At 32.3% G+C, this 19,564-nt stretch overlaps 2 protein-coding genes and 1 long non-coding RNA gene across 3 annotated transcripts in view; 2 read left to right on the top strand and 1 right to left on the bottom strand.

Moving 5' to 3' along the window:
* Positions 1 to 74: 74 nt before the first annotated feature.
* Positions 75 to 661, bottom strand: GatC (glutamyl-tRNA(Gln) amidotransferase subunit C, mitochondrial). The gene has a single exon (XM_075290753.1). It carries the CDS (start codon positions 598 to 600, stop codon positions 133 to 135), a length of 468 nt encoding a protein of 155 aa, XP_075146868.1. The 5' UTR covers positions 601 to 661; the 3' UTR covers positions 75 to 132.
* Positions 662 to 924: 263 nt separating this feature from the next.
* On the top strand, positions 925 to 1,829 carry LOC142239085 (uncharacterized). Its single transcript, XR_012722913.1, has 3 exons — positions 925 to 1,253; positions 1,319 to 1,424; positions 1,490 to 1,829. It is a non-coding gene; the product is annotated as an uncharacterized LOC142239085 (long non-coding RNA).
* Positions 1,830 to 4,344: 2,515 nt separating this feature from the next.
* The window catches only part of E2f1 (E2F transcription factor 1), a 228,049-nt gene continuing 212,829 nt past the window's right edge, over positions 4,345 to 19,564 (top strand). The window contains exons 1-2 of the mRNA XM_075290749.1: positions 4,345 to 4,787; positions 9,464 to 9,499. The gene's annotated coding sequence lies outside the window, so the exon portion shown is untranslated. The remainder of the gene's footprint in view (positions 4,788 to 9,463; positions 9,500 to 19,564) is intronic.

Raw genomic sequence — 19,564 nt, 5'->3', positions numbered from 1 at the left:
GAAATAAATATTCATCCTATTAATTTATCATAAATGGTTTTCCATGTAACAATTAAAGGGTTTTTAAATAAAAATTCAACAGTTGTGAGTGCTATTTATTCTAAATTTTCGCTTCAAGTTATCTTAAGTATCTTATTTTTCAAATGCACCATCTTGACTCAAGGGTATATTTCCTGGAGGTGAAATAAAATAATCTTCATCAGTTACGCTAGCATTTTGAAGTATATCATCACGACAATTTCCTTCAGTTATTTGATCCTTGCGTAATCGTAAAGGCTGCTCATACAATACCATGTATAATGGTTGAATATCGGATGTATCGATGTTTACAATCTTCTCGGCAAAGTGTATACTTCTCTCTATGGTTTGTTGGGCTTCATGACCATCTAAATCAACCAACGACAATCGTTCCAACAATTGAAATGTATTTGGTTTAATTTTTGCGGGAGGGGTATTTTCGTATGCACTTATATGGGGAGTTTTTGGTATTTTGCTAGTGTGCTGTAACTGTTTAAAGTTTAACTTTTTCCTTTGTACTTGTACTGTTGCTCCCTTGCCAGCAACAGAGCAAAACTGTCGCACCGACCGACAAATATTCATTTTACTACAAATTTATGTTGACCAAGTTTTTTAAGATCAGCTGTTTTTGTTTATTAATTGACTATTTAAGTTATAGCGCATGACGTATTTTCGTGTCAAACCGACGGGAAAACACAAAGTTAGGGTTTCCATTCTGTTAATGCAATAAAGAGCGTATTCCTGTAAATCAAACGAAATATCCATTCGTAATGCGTCCTACAGACTATAAGTTTTTCCGGACGGAATGTCTGTGTTTGTAAAGAATCTTACAATGTGTCCAATCGATACGAATTGTCGGCGATGACTAAAAAATCGGTAAATGCCCCTACCAGCCCAATAAACACAGGATGAGCGTTTTTCAAATGCAACAACTTTTCAGTTTGAGGGTAAATATAATTTTCAACATAAATTCAACTTGACTTGAAATAGCTCATCTTCAATACATCTTCAAATTGTTTGCGAATTACTTCCAATTTGCCAAAATGTTGACGAAATCTTTGAAAAGGTGTTGAATATAATATGAGAAAACTTTGACAAAACACTACCCTAAAATGCAACGAAAAAACCATGTGGTTTTCAATACTTATTTGTGCAACGAAGTTCGTGGTCAATTGCAAGAAATTAAAATAAAATGGAAAATTTTAGACAAATAACCAAATAGTTTATAAAAATAGGTAAGTGAAAATAAAAAAATGAAATAAAACTTTAAGGAAGTCACTAAATGTATATCTCTTTGAAGAAAACTAAAATTATGAATTCTACGTTCTTGAAAACATTAAAAAGCTGACCGATGAAAAAATGGTGGACAATTAACTGGAACTGCTTCAAATAGTTTATAATAATTGGTACGTCAATATGAAAAATTAGATCAACACTTTAGAGAAGTCTCTAAATTTAAATCTCTTTGCAGAAAACTAAAATCTTTGGATGCTACATTCTTGCAAACATTAAGAAGCTGACCAATGAAAAATGAGTGGCTTATCGACAAGAAAAAGTTTCCAGAAACATTACAAGTGCAACCAATTAAAATTGTTAAAAACAACAAATTGTTGAAATCAACAACTTCTGGATGAAAATGTGCATCACATCGTCAGTTTAATTCATATGCTATTATCAGTTTAAAATGGATATATTGTGAATTCCTTCTGCTGGAAATCAATTTTAACACGCGGTCCAGTACGTTCCTAATTTCAAATTGCCCGCATGTTAATAAATTTTAATGCTGTTTTATGACACCAACAGGAAGGAAATCGAATTATGAATGCAAAAGTCTTTACTAATAATGTTTAAGATATTTAAAGTTGTGTTGTTTTTTTTTCTTATATGTTGATATGTTTAATAAGATTATTATTTATCAATTGGTATTGTAGTATATTATGTAGTGTAGTGTATTATTATATATTTTATTTTGATGAAAATGAATAAATTATACAAAATTCATAGAATTTTGGCTTTGACTTTCAATTTGAAGTGGGGATATCATTCATACAAATTTAGGTTGAAAAGTATTTGCAACGATGTTAATTTTGAATTTGACTCGCATCGACAATTGTTTGACAAGTTATTGAGTAGCAATGCATTTCAATTTGAGGATAACACTTGAGATATTATTGCTAATGTGTTGAATTTCACTGTTGAGGGTAATGTCTGTTTTTTGTTGAGAACGCGATTTTCTCAACAATTTCTCAACTTGAATATTACCCTAATCCTTTGAAAAAAAGTTTGAAAAATTGTTGAAATTTAGCATTTTTCAAACGTTTGTGTTTATTGGGAGCATTTCAAAGTTCCATTTCATCCTTATCGCTATCACAGACTAGTAAGTGACACTACAACAATCGCCAACTGTGATGGGGGAAACGTATGAAAAAGTACGAAATGTACATGAAAGTATTTTGGCATCCCTATTGTTACAAGAGCCATTTTATATTTAGTGAAACAACAAGCGCAACTAACTTATTATAATTTATTAAAATAAAAGCGAAATGAAGTGCTGAAAAAATAGTTATTATGCTTATAATTGTAAAAGGTATATTGGTGAACAACTTTCGACTTTCCAAATGGAATAAGGTGATAGTTTTTCAGATATTTTTTCAGACATGCTTCCTCCATCGAGCATAAAAACACTGGCTGATAGACGCTGCAACATGTAACTTGCTACTTGTAACTCAACAACATTCTTTTATTAATGCAAAAACTTATGTTAAATGTGATGTGTAGTCGTATAAATGTTATATTTATAAAAATTCATAAATGTTTAATCAAATTAATAAACATCTAAAAATCGTGTTTAAATTGACCACAACGATTCTTTTACAACTAACTTAAAATTCGCTTTTTCTGACAATTTGAATGGGCTCTTATTGGCGTCGTTCTAAATTTATCTAAATAGGCACCTAATAATTGCACTCATGCAATACTTTTTTGTAGTAACTTCTCAATAGTGACGGTGCTTTTTCGGGGAGTTTTGGATATCGTATACGACTGTTTTCGACGGGGTGCGTATTCTCAGAAGCGCCGTCAAATTCAAAAAATGTTGGCAGGGGTGTTATCGATTCCATAAAAATGCAGCACTATCGATTAAGACTTCGGACTAACTTATAATGTGGCCAATATATGGGATATGTTCGACATGTTCCGAACTGTCGTCCGGATAAACTTATATTATGAACCACAATGATTGTTTTACAACTATCCTAAAATGCACGTTTTTCTAATAGTTTGAAGGAGCTCTTATTGGAGTCGTTCTAAATTTATCTAAAAAGACACATAACAATTGCACTCATGCGATGCTTTAATAGAATAGAGTTGTGGATATTAGGTAGGACTGTTTTCGACGCTTCCGAGAATCTCCACCATATTCTCCGAAGGGTGGTCGAATTCAAAAAATGTTGCCAGGGTCTGCTTTTACAAATTTATTTTTTAGCGACAAAACTCGAAATATCATTCAGTATAAACGACCCTTAAGGCCGAAAAAGGGTCGTTATACTGAAAAAAAGCAGGCGTATGCTTTAACTTTTTTTTGCTTTAAGCGACTTTTTTCCAACACACACAGAAAAGCGCAATACTCGCTGGAAAAAGTCTCCAGTACAAACTTGCACCTTGTAAAATTTAATTTCTCTATGGAGTAAACTTAAAAAAAAAAAAATTAGTAAAAAATATTGAGTACATGAACAGAGTTAATATCTGTTATGGATTTATGGCACGAGTAGAAGAACACTGTGACGAAACATAATAATCTATTACAATTTCAATTCAGTTCAGCTGTATTTTTGCATACGTTAGAACAGCTGATGGCAAAACATGTGGTTGGTATGCGAAATAACCATATGGCTTAAAGGGCATAAAATACCGGTGAATTTTTTGTTTCGCTCTAGCGAGTGTCTTTTGGAATGGGGAACCACACATATGTTTTCGCATGGCCTCCCATGATTTAAGCGGATTTGTTTACAACTGAAATGTCAAACATAACCTTAGAGCACTCACACTCTTTCAAACATACGGCAGCTATCAGCTGCAATCGAAAAATGTAAACAAATGGAATTTCAGGCAAAAAGTTAACGTTTTTCTTCATAACATTATTATTATTATTTATTTGACTTATTCCTTCATTTTTGTGTTAGCTTGTGGTGAGCTTCTTACCCACCCCCGATAGATTATAAAATATGTAATAGATTTTCTGTCAACACAATACCCCTACATCTAACTGTTGGCCCATTGGCCCCAGACTATGTTTCGTCAACCGAACATTCGTAATCCGAATCAACGAGTGCTATTACGATAACAATGAATACATTGTGTAGGGTATTTTAGGTATTGCTGTGACAGAGCTAATACGCCAACACATTTACGGTGTGCCTAGCAAGTGTGTCGAGCAAAGTGAAAAAATAGCATTTTATAAATCCGCGGAAAAAATTCATCAACTTCATTAACGGTGTTGCAAAGACATAATTTCGATGAAATTAGTCCACTTGGGCCACATATGGCAATTTTAAGACAAGATAATTAGCAAGAAATTCGATTTACTTGTGCAAAGTTGTGGAACATTCGAAACCTAATGGTGGAACCAACAACCACACGATTCACATTTTTACATTTTTTCTCTCATATTCCCTCGTTTCGATAATATTTTAATTTTGTTGTTACAAAAATTGGGTTCGTGAACGGTGCACAGATAAAAATTTCTCGCACATATCCAGGTATTACTCCACGTAAGTTTGTACTCAAAAACTTTTTGTAAACCTCGTTTTTCATTTTCTCTTTATACATCCTCTTAATCATTCCCCATGTCAATAATGCCACCACTATGACCTGGAATTTATGGAACCTTATTTATGGTTTGAACTGTTCGTTGAACAAGTAATATGTATTTAGTTGTGCCTTTCATTAGAAACAAATGTATATTCTCTTCCATGGTTAAAGAATATTAGAATCCTGTTTGCAGTAAAAGGTAAAATAATATCCTTAATATATAACTAAATGATTATTTTTGCCTCGATGTGTAGGTGAGGTTAGGTGAGATAGTTTGCAACTGACCCGTATATTGTGGTACGCCGGTTGGTGAATCTCCATTAAATTAGTAGAAAGTGGTAGCCGTGGAAGGACACTTCTATAGATTAGGATTTAAGCGACCAGCAGTTTTCATATGCACATTTAGATTGAAATCTAATCGTTAAACTTCTCTATTGTAAATGAAAGAAACGCAGTTAGAACGCAGTTAGAATCAGCTCTCATTGATATCAATATGGGTTGAATAGTCTAAAATAATAGCCTGCAACTAAACCTAACTTAACCGAATCTTCTAAAAACAAATCCAAGCGCCATGTTACACTATGTGTAAATCTACTTAAGGAAATGTCGTGTCTGCTCCAGTGTTACAAAACTTCTTTCCTCATTACCCTTTCGAAGAAATGGTAGTACCGTTATAAAATTGTGGCTAATTCTTCTGTTTTGCACTTTTTCGTTTCTTCAATGTCCACATTATTGTTGTAATTTCAGCTTAAAATCATTTGTCAACTAATCTTCAGGAGTAGTTTAATAATATGTTTGTGAAATTAAAGTTGGGCAAAACTCCATGTAATTTTAGACATGTACGATCGTTTCGGAATCTCCACATTCCGTAGCAGCATCCTCTACTTAAAGCGAAACTATGCATTTGCATAAATTCGGTGAATTTATTAAACCCCTTGTAAATTCCACACAAACCTCTCGTAAAAAGGTTTTATTCTGAGTCCAATGCTTTAACACACTCGCTTAGCAATTTTGAAAATGTTGCAGTTTTAATGAGAATCGAAATAGCTGGTAGAAAATAAACCTGCGGGGAAAACCGTTTGGTGTAAGACCGTGGCTTGTATAGAAGGCGGGTTATGCTTTCTCATAGAGGTTGTTGTTGTAACAGTTTGTTATGTGGTGCCTTAGCTTGTGTCCAGATCAAGGAACTCTGCCACAAAAATGGGATGTGTCCAGAGTGATCTGGTGGTGAGTCGAGTAGGTTTGGCAGGGCAAGCGAAAATGTGACGAGTGTCATGTGGCCCTTGGTTACAAATGGGACACACGTCAGCTACGCTGCTATCAATCAATGAGGCGACTGCTCTTACCTGATCTTAGTTTGGCCAAAACTACTGGTCTGTCGCGGGAGATCTCTTTCCTACGATGCTATGGGCGGTGGTCGAGCTGTGAGAACAGGATTAACCTTTTAGCTTCTCACCGCTTCAGCTACAGTATCCTCATGAATCGTGTTCAGACCTCTCTGGTATGCTGCCTGATCTATAGTCTCTTTTTTCTAACGCTTTATCTCGTTCTATAGTAGGTGAAGATCAACTCTTACATTCCTGGGTGATGGTTGCCTATACACAAGATGGTGATTTGGATGGCTACTGCGATAGCAACCCAGGAGGTACTGCTTTGACAACATGTAGTTGTGTCTGCGCACTGGGATGATCTTGGTCTCCGCATAAAGGTGATCCAGGGGTGTACTGGGTAGACAGTCTCTGGCAGTTCTAAGGGCAGCGTTCTGACAAGTCTGCATTTTATTCTCATAGACATTGTCATCTCAGATGAAAACTCAATTTTTATGCTTCCATATTAGGCTATCAAACCACGAATATTCTAACATTTAGAGGCCCTAGGGCTGTACTAAGGCGCTTATTCAATGCAAATATTTATTTGGCTAAAATAATGGAGAAATTTCTTTGAACCTTTATCTCCGGGAGTTGCTTTATACTCATAAGTATCCGACAATTTTCTAACATGGACTCAAGTACTGCGTTTTCGTTTTTACACTCCACATTATGGTTACTTTGCGAAGGCCATAAGCATAAGTGGGACGATCCTGATGTACGCGTCGGTAATTTGGTGGACATCAACATGAGAATATTGCAGAGTGCATCAGACTTGTTTTGGAATAAGAGGAACAAGAGAATCACTTCTACAAGTTTCACAAATGCTGGGTACTATATTAGTTTGAAAAGAATATTCAAATTTCCCTGTCTCATGTCGTCTGACATAAGCCACACAGAAAAAAATAGCGAATATTTTTCCAATTAAAATTTTAATTGAGTTTTTGAAAATATTCAATTAAAAATTTAATTGATGCAACAATATTTTTAATTGAAACAAACATTAATAGTATCAATTAATTTTTTAATTGGATCAATTAATTTTTTAATTGACCTTCAATTATTTTTTTAATTGATACTATTATTTCTGTGATTGAAGACATTTCAATTAAAAAATTAATTGGATCAATTAATTTCGTAATTGAATCAGTTTTTTTTTTGTGGAGTGTTCGATTTGTTGTGATCTCTAACATCTTTTTTCCATCGTACCCTATTTTTATTCCAGGAAATACCTGATTTGTTTCCAAGCCGGGTCAGGTCCCGAAACACATTTTCAAAGGTAGTGTTCCTAGGTCTCATCATCCTTAAAACATGCTCTACGGTTTAATCGCAAATCTAAATCTAAAAAATAAGAGAATCTAATTCATAAACTCTTGCTTTCATATTGTTGCAGTATGCCGGCGCAGATCAAGCTCAATTATCTTAATGCATTTAATCTTCCTTCATTAATCCATAATTCGCAAATCGATATGAGGCAAGCTTCCTCTGATGAAACAATGCCGAACGGCTGCTTCCTATTCAAACGTCGTTGCGAAATTAACTGAGACATCCCAGCAAAAAAAGAGCTTCCAAAAAAGTAGTTTGGATCCCCAATCTGTGATCCGGAAGTAGTGCAAACTTGGATCATCTCCAATGAATTTTACATGGACTTGTCATAGGATGGAAGTACTCCCTTTTTGGATCCTTTGCATTGCTTTAGAAGTTGTGCCCTGAAAGTTAATTTGAATGAAGAAATTTAAAAAGCGAAAAAAAAAATTTCAACCAATTTCACTTTTTTTTTCATCCAAATGTTTTATTACACTATTATTTTCCTATTATCTAATTTTTACAATTTGAAAAACTTTTTCGCTCCGACCAGGGATTGAACCTGGGTTTACTGGCACCATAACAGAACGCCTTAGCACACTCAGCCACAAACGCCATTGAACATAAAGCGTCGAAAGGTCAATTCAAATACTTGTGATATGATCGTAATACGACACCAAGGAATAACATTTGAATTGCCTCTAGAGATGTTTTTTATTAGTATGAACGAAAAAATAAGAAACGTAGGTTCAAATCTCACCAGCAGCAATTTTTTTTATCAAATATTTTTCTAAAAAAATATTTTTTTTATGTTATGTATCGTTTTTATTTTTTATTTTCGGCATATATTTTCGTATAAATATATTTTTTTCTATTAAAATCAATAAAAAAAATTAAAACTTCTCGTAATTTGCAAACCCTTCTCAAAAGAACTTCCATGGAAGCGAAAAAGTCAAACGGCAAAGGTTCAAATCCCAGCGGGAATGAATTTTTTTTTTATTATTAGTTTTTTACTTTTTTATGGATTTTCTATTTTTTTAAATTTTTTTGTATTAGTTTCCTATTATTTTGTAAAATTTAATTGTCCAATTAACTTAAAATAATTTACACTTAAAATAGCCTGATTGCATTCTTTCTAATACTTGTCCACAAGGACTGCACCGGAAGTAGAAAAAAATCATTGGGGGATTCCAAGATGCGCTTTAGAAGAAATGTTTGTGTACATGTCCAAAAGGACTGCATCGGAAGTGGAAAAAAATCATTGATGGATCCCACGATGCTCTTTAGAAGAAATGTTTGTGGACTTGTCCAAAAGTACTGCATCGGAAGTTGGAAAACCCCGATGGGGGATTCTGGGATGGGCTTTAAAAGAAATGTTTGTGGAACAACTTCCAATTTTTTTTGCTGGGATGTGTTCAAGATTTAGTATTATTATAGACTTTGATCGTTTAAGTGTGGATGTAACATCAGATAAACGCATCTATGGCACTCTGCACGTATGACGGTTATTTTTCCATCATTAAACTACGGTATCACTGTATAACATAAACCAATATCCCGATTGATTATGATTGGCTTTAGATCAACCGTTCCTATATCTGTGGTCACAACCCATAACAGCCTAAGTCTGGTTTTCAATATTTTCAGTACAGGAGTTTAAAGTTTTGAATCTTCACTGAAAATCAGGAGAAGGTGTTTTTTGGATTAGGATTAATTGCCTTGAAAAATTTAGAAGCAAATAAATTTAGTTACGCTGAATACGATGGTGCTAATAACTCAATTGTGTCCTAATTCGAGTTAGTCTGTTAAGGGTTGTGACCACAGATATATTAAACCCAAAACTGATATGTTTTCAGAATCTTTAATATTATCACTAATTTTGCCGCTTCAGATGTATATACATAATTATGTTTTATTTGAATTTTGAAAACGATTTTTTATAATATCGACGTTTTTTATTGCAGGTAATTTCAAACGTGTTGCGTAGAGTGAAAAATAAGGTAAGTTAATTTTTACAAACGTAATTTAATATGTGAATTGTCGACGGGATTAAAACACCAATGAGTGTGAGATTCTGTCCACAGAAATATATCCCACAGAATTTGGAACTCCAGAACGCATAGCCAGGGGGTAATAATTGTGACACCGATGTATCGAAGATAGGCGTAGGACCAGACAGGAAATTATATTTAAGAGTAAAGCTTGCAAAAACAGCTATATTGGGCTAAAGAAAGAAACATGATGTTGAGTTGTCTAATGAAAAAACATGACGTCGGACGGGGCTGCATGTATTATACCCTTCATCACATTGTGACCCAAATTATTGATCATCTCATATCGTTCAAATTTGTTGCGAGCTATATAAAGCTTTATATTCCCATATGCATGGATATCTACATATTTTTTACTTCTTCTGCAAAATCTCCGAACATAAAATTATTAAAAATATATCGGAAATATTTAAAACCATTTTTGTTCAATTGTGCAAAATGCATTTATGATTAATCGGGCGGTCCATACATATAAGAGGTATACATACACACAACATTTTTTTCTGATTCAATCACGAAATTAATTGATTCAATTAAATTTTTAATTGAAATGTCTTCAATTACAGAAATGACAGTATCAATTAGAAAATTAATTGAAGGCCAATTAAAAAATTAATTGATCCAAATAAAAAATGAATTGATACTATTAATGTTTGTGATTGATTTTTGTTTCAATTAAAAAATTTGTTGAATCAATTCAATTTTTAATTGAATATTTTTTAAAACTCAATTAAAATTTTAATTGAAAAAATTTTCGTGAATTGTTTTTCTGTCTAGGTAAATTTGAGACAATTTTACAATTTTTACTTCTTATTAGTGGCGATTTTACACGGATATAGATTAGACCTCGCCATTATAGGTGGTCAATTATGGGTTTTGAGACAATATTTGGCCAAATAGGTCGAATTTGCACAATCGGAAGTCGTCAATTGGATGAAATTCCTCAAATTTGATACACATTGTTAAAATGTTAATTATACTCTCAGTGCAAAACTTCAAGTAAAACGGAATGAAATTTAGGCGTCCGGTGGTCATATGAATTTAAATCTGGCGTATGATATATATATATATATAATAGCTATATCTTATCGGATATTGGAAGCACACTGGTTAATAAACACGTCAATTATGACCAGACCGGTGATAAATATAAAAGAGGCAACTAAATGTAAATCTAAACCGATTTTTTTCTGATGACAGACAGACGGACATTGCTATATCGACACTTAATTTAATTCTAAGACAATCGGTATATTAAACTATGGGTCTCAAGCGGGTCCTTCTTGGCGTTACATACGAATGCATACACTTATTATATCACCTCACAGTACCACAGTAGTCAAGGGTATCATTAACACAAAATTGAAGTAACAGGTTGGCTGATAAGTCCCCGGTCTAACAAAGAAAAACAATTTTTTTTGTCAAAATTCGTTTTTATTATTCAACATAGTTCCCTTCAAGAGCGATACAACGTTTATAACGACCTTCCAATTTTTTGATACCATTTTGATAGTACTCCTTCGGTTTTGCCTCAAAATAGGCCTCAGTTTCGGCGATCACCTCTTCATTGCAGCCAAATTTATAATAGTCACTGTTGATGGTTTTTCCCTTCTCAAGATAATCGATAAAAATTATTCCATGCGCATCCCAAAAAACAAAGACTTTTGAGACTTTCCACGCTTCGAAGACGGTTCACTGGTCGCTGTCCACTCAGCCGACTGTCGATTGGACTCAGGAGTGTAGTGATGGAGCCATGTTTCATCCATTGTCACATATCGACGGAAAAACTCGGGTGTATTACGAGTTAACAGCTACAAACACCGCTCTGAACCATCAACACGTTGTTGTTTTTGGTCAAATATGAGCTCGCGCGGCACCCATTTTGCACAGAGCTTCCGCATATCCAAATATTGATGAATGATATGAGCAACACGTTCCTTTGATATCTTTAAGGCCTCTGCTACCTCGATCAACTTCATTTTACGGTCATTCAAAATCATTTTGTGGAGTTTTTTGATGTTTTCGTCGGTAACCACCTCTTTCGGGCGTTCACCGCCCTCCGTGCTCATTTCACCACGCTTGAATTTTGTATACCAATCAATTATTGTTGATTTCTTTGGGGCAGAGTCCGGAAACTCATTATCAAGCCAAGTTTTTGCTCCCACCGTATTTTTCCCTAATTGACTTACAGACGTCAAATTTTAATAAATAAATAATGCATATTATAAAAATAATATGCATTTAATATTAGCGACGCCATCTATGTGTCAGACCGGGGACTTATCAGCCAACCTGTTATATTGTGTTATATAAAAAATTAGCCGTTATCAGCAAAACCAAACTAATTCGATTTTCTGTTCCGAAAATAAATCTACGATCCAGTGTTGCCTCCCAATGGGGGATATATTTTTGTGGATGGGGATTTTCAGGTTTACAATAATGGTTTACAGCAAAAAAAAAATTGGAAGTACTTCTAAATGCACAACTTTCTTTATGTTCTTTATTTTAACTACTCGGGAAGTTCATTTGATTCAATATTTTATTAGTCGGGTTTTTACATTTTCAAAGGGTAATTTTAACTTTTTTGTTTCAAATAGGTTAAAAACTGAGTAAGGATTAATAAAATGGTACACATTTTTTTTTTAATTTTGCCGAGAAAATGCTAAATCTATTCTAGAAAAATTGCAAATTTTTGGAAATATTTGAGGGCAAGCGTTTCAAACAAGCATTAGAATGCATTAAAAATCATAAAAAATGCAAAAGTTATTTATTTATCAAAATATCACAATATTTTTTAAATCACATCCAAAATACTGAATTCGGATCGCACCTTAAGAAGTGATGCATATTTAGTGCAACGGCTATTAAAATGGTGGACATCCGTCCTATGATAAGCCCATGTTAAATTAATCGCTTATGGGAAAATTTTGCACCACTACCGGATCCAAAAAGAACATTTTCATTTCTTTTTTGGCGACACTTTTTTTTAACAAATACAAAAAATTTTTAAATTACATTTTGTAATTAATGTTGGTAAGATAGTAAATCTAATCTGAGATTTAGTTTATAAATTATAATTAACATAGAGATTTTTTTTAAAACGTTTTTTTTTTTTTTTTTTTTAAACTCAAATACAAATGCTCATGAAATGAGCATTTGGAATTTTTGTGTGTTCGAAATCGCAAATTAGTAGGCAAGAATTTTTAAACTTTTTTACGGGAGAACCTACATATTAAAATTTGTTATAAAATAATGGAAAAAATTATGGGGCTTTTTGTTACGAATTTTAATTTAATTAGGGGAATTTTTGGCGATGAAAGCGTCCCAATTTGGGAACAAAAGCCAGAAAAAAAATAGCAACATTCCTACGATACAAATTTCCGTAAAACCGAATGAAAGTGGGGGTTTCTGTGCGCTCAAGAATCGGTTTATTTATCGCTATATCAAAATTAGGAACGACAACATCCTTTTTTCGAACGGTCCCATCGCCCACTTTCTCGCACCTTCCGACCGTGAGGGCCTCGTCCCCATGACGTAGTTGACATATTTTTTAGGGATCCCAAATTGTGACAAATGGTATGAAAATTGCAGCCTGGCAAAAAATGATAGACATTTTGGTAAAACCAGCCTAACCTAAATTAAGCTACGTATTCAAGAAGTCGAATCGGAAGATCGGCTAACAAACGATTGCTATGTCCTGTATGGCCAATCTTCGAGCGTGAAGTCTACTGACAATTAAAAAATAACTTTTTATCGTGGTGGGCTTTAAAATGTATCGATTCGCCATCTTATAGTCTAACCTTTTAGAAAACAGAGAATGACCTCTATCATTGGAAGTTTGTAGCGCAATTACAGTCATACCGTTCATTGATCGGTTGAATAACACAAATGAATCTATGTTCCCAAAAAATTGTTTACTTACAAAAATATGAAGCTTTTTTTAAAATTGTGGTTTAGCCGGAGACGGAGTCGAGTAAAATTTTTACCGGAATCGACTTGGACTGAGTACGTCTTCGACTTCGGCTACAATTTCTGCTGTGAATTCAAAGTGTTTCGATCACATCGAGAGAACTTTGTTCACTTTGCATTGGTACCCCACTAGATGAGTCGCTCCTACTGGAGACTAGCGTATGTTCTTCCGAACATTTCCGGCACGCTGCCATCTTTTTCTCTAGATCGTGACATTATGTCTAGTATGCCAAATCTACGTTTGGCCGACCCCAATTTATTTGTTTGTCGTCCTGTTGATCTTCTGTTGGGCGCGGATCTTTATTCGAAAATTGTATTGCACGGTACGCGGACGAATATTTTAGGATCGCTTCTAGCGCAAAACACAGTCTTCGGCTGGGTTGTCACGGATCCTATCCCTTTTTCGAATATTTCAGTCTACACAACTACTGTGGACATCCCCGAGGAAAATAGTCTTGACGAGACACATCTCCGCTCTTTTGGAACTAGAAGAGTTTCCCCGACACCATCTCTTATCTGATTCATATAAGTTAGCGGGGGAAATTATAAAGAGACAACCTCCGGCTCCAACAAAACCTTCAGACTCCGACTCCACAGCCATGGTAATTGCTAATCAAGTTTGAAATAATTTACCTCCAAAATGATTAGGTAATGAGAGTTTTTATTGGGATGCTGTATAACAATAGACGGAGTGTCCTAAGTGATCCTGATGCACCTGGTTGCCTGTCAGTTAAACATAATTTGTTGGTTTGAAATCTACCTACCAACCTTTACAATCTCACTTCGTATTTTAGTACTTTCCAGTTCTAACCAAGTTTTTTTCCTAAACTATTACTTTTATGATTTTTACTGTTCTCTAACATAGCCCTATACGGTTTCTTAGTTCGTCGTTCTTTGCGTGTGAATTTTGTTTTCTAATTTTGCATCCATAAAAAAAAATAAAATTAGCAACTTCTTTTTGTATTTTGTAATAACCATGTTGTTCCGGCTTTCTAAAACTAGAAATTATGACTAGTTTTCTGTTTTCTGTCTTTTTTTGCTTTATAGTCAATGGGTCTTTGTTCAGGTGTTGCCGCATTACTACTTTTGTTTGCCTACATTCTTGTTTCTTTCTACCTCAATGATTCAAAGAGCCATCTGAAGAAGTCAGTGGCCATTAATTGTGCTTTGTTACCAAGTGATCATAATAATTAATAGTGTTCTGTTGGAGTAGGCTTGTTTTGTTTAAACAATTGAGATCAACAACTTCTTTCGTAAGTTTACTAAATAAATTTTTGGAAATAAATTACTTTTATTCCTCAATGGTATAATGGGGAGGAAATTCGAAATTATAGAACATTTTTTCAAATTTCATTTCAATATTGTTTTTGATTTTACCTAAAAAAAGTGTGAATTACAAAACTCAATGTGAGCTTCAAGTATAAGAAGCTCTTGAAAAAAGGTTTTTGATAGTCGGTTTTTTTCCTAAATAAAGGTCAAAAACATTTTTTCGGAAGGTTCAAGTTTAATTCACTTTGGGTTTAGTGAATTACCCGAATTTATTCTGATAATTGGTTGATAGTTTTGCTGCAAGTAGATGATGCTGATGAGGAAACGGCCGTCCATCCAAACCATCTTGCAGTCTATAGGGCTTTGTCCAAATAAATTTGGCAAACATACTTTTCCACTGTTACTTAAGCTACTCTTGTAGTTTAGTAAATGCATGGTTTTAAGCTGAACAACAATAACAAGCAAAACGAAAATTTTATTTCTATATAAAATTTTGTCAAAATTTTATTTCTATATAAAATTTTGTCAAAATTTTATTTCTATATAAAATTTTGTCAAAATTTTATTTCTAACGAAATTTTTGTAAAAATTTTATTTCTATAGAAAATTTTGTAAAAATTTTATTTCTATAGAAAATTTTGTCTAAATTTTATTTTTATAGAAAATTTTGTCAACATTTTATTTCTATAGAAAATTTTGCCAAAATTTTATTTCTATAGAAAATTTTGTCAAAATTTTATTTCTATAGAAAATGTTGTCAAAATTTTATTTCTATAGAAAATTTTTTCAAAATTTTATTTCTATAGAAAATTTTGTCAAAATTGTATTTCTATAGAACATTTTTTCAAAATTTTATTTCTATAGAAAATTTTTTCAAAATTTTATTGCTATAGAAAATTTTGTCAAAATTTTATTTCTATAGAAAATTTTGTCAAAATTTAATTTCTAAAGGGTGATTCTTTTGAGGTTAGGATTTTCATGCATTAGTATTTGACAGATCACGTGGGATTTCAGACATGGTGTCAAAGAGAAAGATGCTCAGTATGCTTTGACATTTCATCATGAATAGCCGAACGATATGCCACAACGTCGAATTTTCAGTGAATGGGCCCTAGAAAAGTTGGCAGAAAATCCGCTTTTTTATCGACAAATTTTGTTCAGCGATGAGGCTCATTTCTGGTTGAATGGCTACGTAAATAAGCAAAATTGCCGCATTTGGAGTGAAGAGCAACCAGAAGCCGTTCAAGAACTGCCCATGCATCCCGAAAAATGCACTGTTTGGTGTGGTTTGTACGCTGGTGGAATCATTGGACCGTATTTTTTCAAAGATGCTGTTGGACGCAACGTTACCGTGAATGGCGATCGCTATCGTTCGATGCTAACAAACTTTTTGTTGCCAAAAATGGAAGAACTGAACTTGGTTGACATGTGGTTTCAACAAGATGGCGCTACATGCCACACAGCTCGCGATTCTATGGCCATTTTGAGGGAAAACTTCGGAGAACAATTCATCTCAAGAAATGGACCGGTAAGTTGGCCACCAAGATCATGCGATTTGACGCCTTTAGACTATTTTTTGTGGGGCTACGTCAAGTCTAAAGTCTACAGAAATAAGCCAGCAACTATTCCAGCTTTGGAAGACAACATTTCCGAAGAAATTCGGGCTATTCCGGCCGAAATGCTCGAAAAAGTTGCCCAAAATTGGACTTTCCGAATGGACCACCTAAGACGCAGCCGCGGTCAACATTTAAATGAAATTATCGTCAAAAAGTAAATGTCATGGACCAATCTAACGTTTCAAATAAAGAACCGATGAGATTTTGCAAATTTTATGCGTTTTTTTTTTTAAAAAGTTATCAAGCTCTTAACAAATCACCCTTTATAGAAAATTTTGTCAAAATTTAATTTCTATAGAAAATTTTGCCAAAATTTTATTTCTATAAAAAATTTTTCTCAAAATTTTATTTCTATAAAAAATTTTCTCAAAAATTTTATTTCTATAGAAAATTTTGTCAAAATTTTATTTGTATAGAAAATTTTGTCAAAATTTTATTTCTATAAAAAATTTTCTCAAAACTTTTATTTCTATAGAAAATTTTGTAAAAATGTTATTTGTATAGAAAATTTTGTCAAAATTTTATTTTATGTTTTTTGTTGATATTGTTGACCTTTTATTTTAATTTTTATGATTTTTATCTCATAATCTCGGCTGTAGGTCTATAAATTAAACTCGAAATTGTTGGTTTCTAGTTTTTTATTTTCCGATATTTCGGTTGAAAAAAAAAAAAAAAAAAAAAAAAATTTTATTTCTATAGAAAATTTTGTCAAAATTTTATTTCTATAGAAAATTTTGTCAAAATTTTATTTGTATAGAAATTTTGTCAAAATTTTATTTGTATAAAAAATTTTCTCAAAAATTTTATTTCTATAGAAAATTTTGTCAAAATTTTATTTCTATAGAAAATTGTAACAAAATTTTATTTCTATAGAAAATTTTGTCAAAATTTTATTTCTATAGAACATTTTATTTCTATAGAAAATTTTGTCAAAATTTTATTTCTATAGAAAATTTTGTCAAAATTTTATTTGTATAGAAATTTTGTCAAAATGTTATTTGTATAAAAAATTTTCTCAAAAATTTTATTTCTATAGAAAATTTTGTCAAAATTTTATTTCTATAGAAAATGTCAAAATTTAACTTCTATAGAAAATTTTGTCAACATTTTATTTCTATAAAAAATTTTGTCAAAATTTGACTTCTATAGAAAATTTTGTCAAAATTTTATTTCCATAGAAAATTTTGTCAAAATTTTATTTCTATAGAAAATTTTGTCAAAATTTTATTTCTATAGAAAATTTTGTTTTGTTTCTATAGAAAATTTTGTCAAAATTTTATTTCTATAGAAAATTTTGTCAAAATTTTATTTCTATAGAAAATTTTGTCAAAATTTTATTTCTATAGAAAATTTTGTCAAAATGTTATTTCTATAGAAAATTTTGGCAAAATTTTATTTCTATAGAAAATTTTGGCAAAATTTTATTTCTATAGAAAATTTTGTCAAAATTTATTTCTATAGAAAATTTTGTCAAACTTCTATAGAACATTTTGTCAAAATTTTATTTCTATAGAAAATTTTGTAAAAATTTTATTTCTATAGAAAATTTTGTAAAAATTTTATTTCTATAGAAAATTTTGTCAAAATTTTATTTCTATAGAAAATTTTGTCAAAATTTTATTTCTATTGAAAATATTGGCAAAATTTTACTTTCATAGAAATTTTTGTCAAAATTTTATCTCTATAGAAAATTTTGTTAAATTTTTATGTCTATAGAAAATTTTGTCAATTTTTATGTCTTTATAAAATTTTGTCAAAATTTTATTTCTATAGAAAAATGTTATTTATTTCTATAGGTCATTTTTGAGAAATTTTATTTCTATAGAAAATTTTGCCATAATTTTATCTCTATAGAAAATTTAGCTTTTAATTCGAGACGATTTTTTTGGAATATCTAATAAAACATTAAGAAAAACATCAAAAAAGGGGGCTTTTTCTGGAATTATTAAAGTCACAAAAAATTTTAATTAATGCGTCAAGTAGAAATTCCAAAATAATATTAAAGCAATGTTCTCCGGATCTATACCGTCCACTGCTCCCTTTTTAATAAAAGCCTTCGCAAGGATGTCTTTGGGAAAAGGTCTTTGATCGTTTTTAAATGTTTGCATATCATTCCTTTTTTGGCAGCTTCAACAATTTATTTCGTCCGTTTTTAAGAATTGTTCTGTTTAGCCAAACAAAGTGATTGGCTCATGGGAACAGTCTGCATTTCAAAGAGAATATGGGCCCCATGAAAATGAGCCTTAAAACCTAAATGAAGGAGGTTCCCAAAAAATTATATGGAAAACAGAAACCCGTTTTGGGGCCTGCTTGTATTTCGTAAATAAACCCAATATTTCAAATGAAAATGAACCTCAATATCCTTTTTGGATCGTCCTTAGTTTTAAAGTGGGGCCTATTTTATTCTTACACCCTTTTGTTGTTCCGAATAGCAACACATATGTTTAATGCTTAGCTGGCCTTCGCCCAGAGTTTCAGACTTTCTCCTATCGACGGAGTCCAAAGTGGGCAATCGCGAACGCAAAGTAATAGGAGTAACGACGGGTACACAGAGAAAAATTTCACGAAAAATTTTCCAATTAAAATTTTAATTGAGTTTTAAAAAATATTCAATTAAAAATTTAATTGAATCAACAAATTTTTTAATTGAAACAAAAATCAATCACGAAAATTAATAGTATCAATTAATTTTTTAATTGAATCAATTAATTTTTTAATTGACCTCCAATTAATTTTTTAATTGATACTATCATTTCTGTGATTGAAGACATTTCAATTAAAAATTAATTGGATCAATTAATTTCATGATTGAATCAGCATTTTTTTATGTGTATTAAGACTTTCTTTCACTATGCAAAGTGGGCTAACGTGATTCCAAAAGTAAATAAGTGGCTGCAATTCGGCTGAGTTTTAAGATTTTCTCCTATGGGCAGAGTCCAAAGTTGGCTAACGCGATTCGAAGAAAGTGACATAAATGGCCTCCTTTGGCCGGGATTTAAGACCTTTTTCTATAGTCAAATTTCAATGTGGGCTATCGCAATTCCAAGTTGTCAAAGGGGCGGACCTACTACACCCTAAAAAAACAAATCGCTTCTGTAACATATACACCAAACACATTTTGCTTCAAGCATATATATTTTCAGGATTGGTCCAAACAAAA

The sequence above is a fragment of the Haematobia irritans genome, chromosome 1 (assembly GCF_050003625.1).
Source record: "Haematobia irritans isolate KBUSLIRL chromosome 1, ASM5000362v1, whole genome shotgun sequence".
NCBI lineage: Eukaryota > Metazoa > Arthropoda > Insecta > Diptera > Muscidae > Haematobia > Haematobia irritans.
Note: the sequence above shows the minus strand (reverse complement) of the source record. Positions and strands in the feature narration are given on the sequence as shown.

Bases quoted from the DNA above. Each gene is read 5' to 3' on its own strand.
- GatC (XM_075290753.1), bottom strand. From the start codon at position 600: ATGAATATTTGTCGGTCGGTGCGACAGTTTTGCTCTGTTGCTGGCAAG.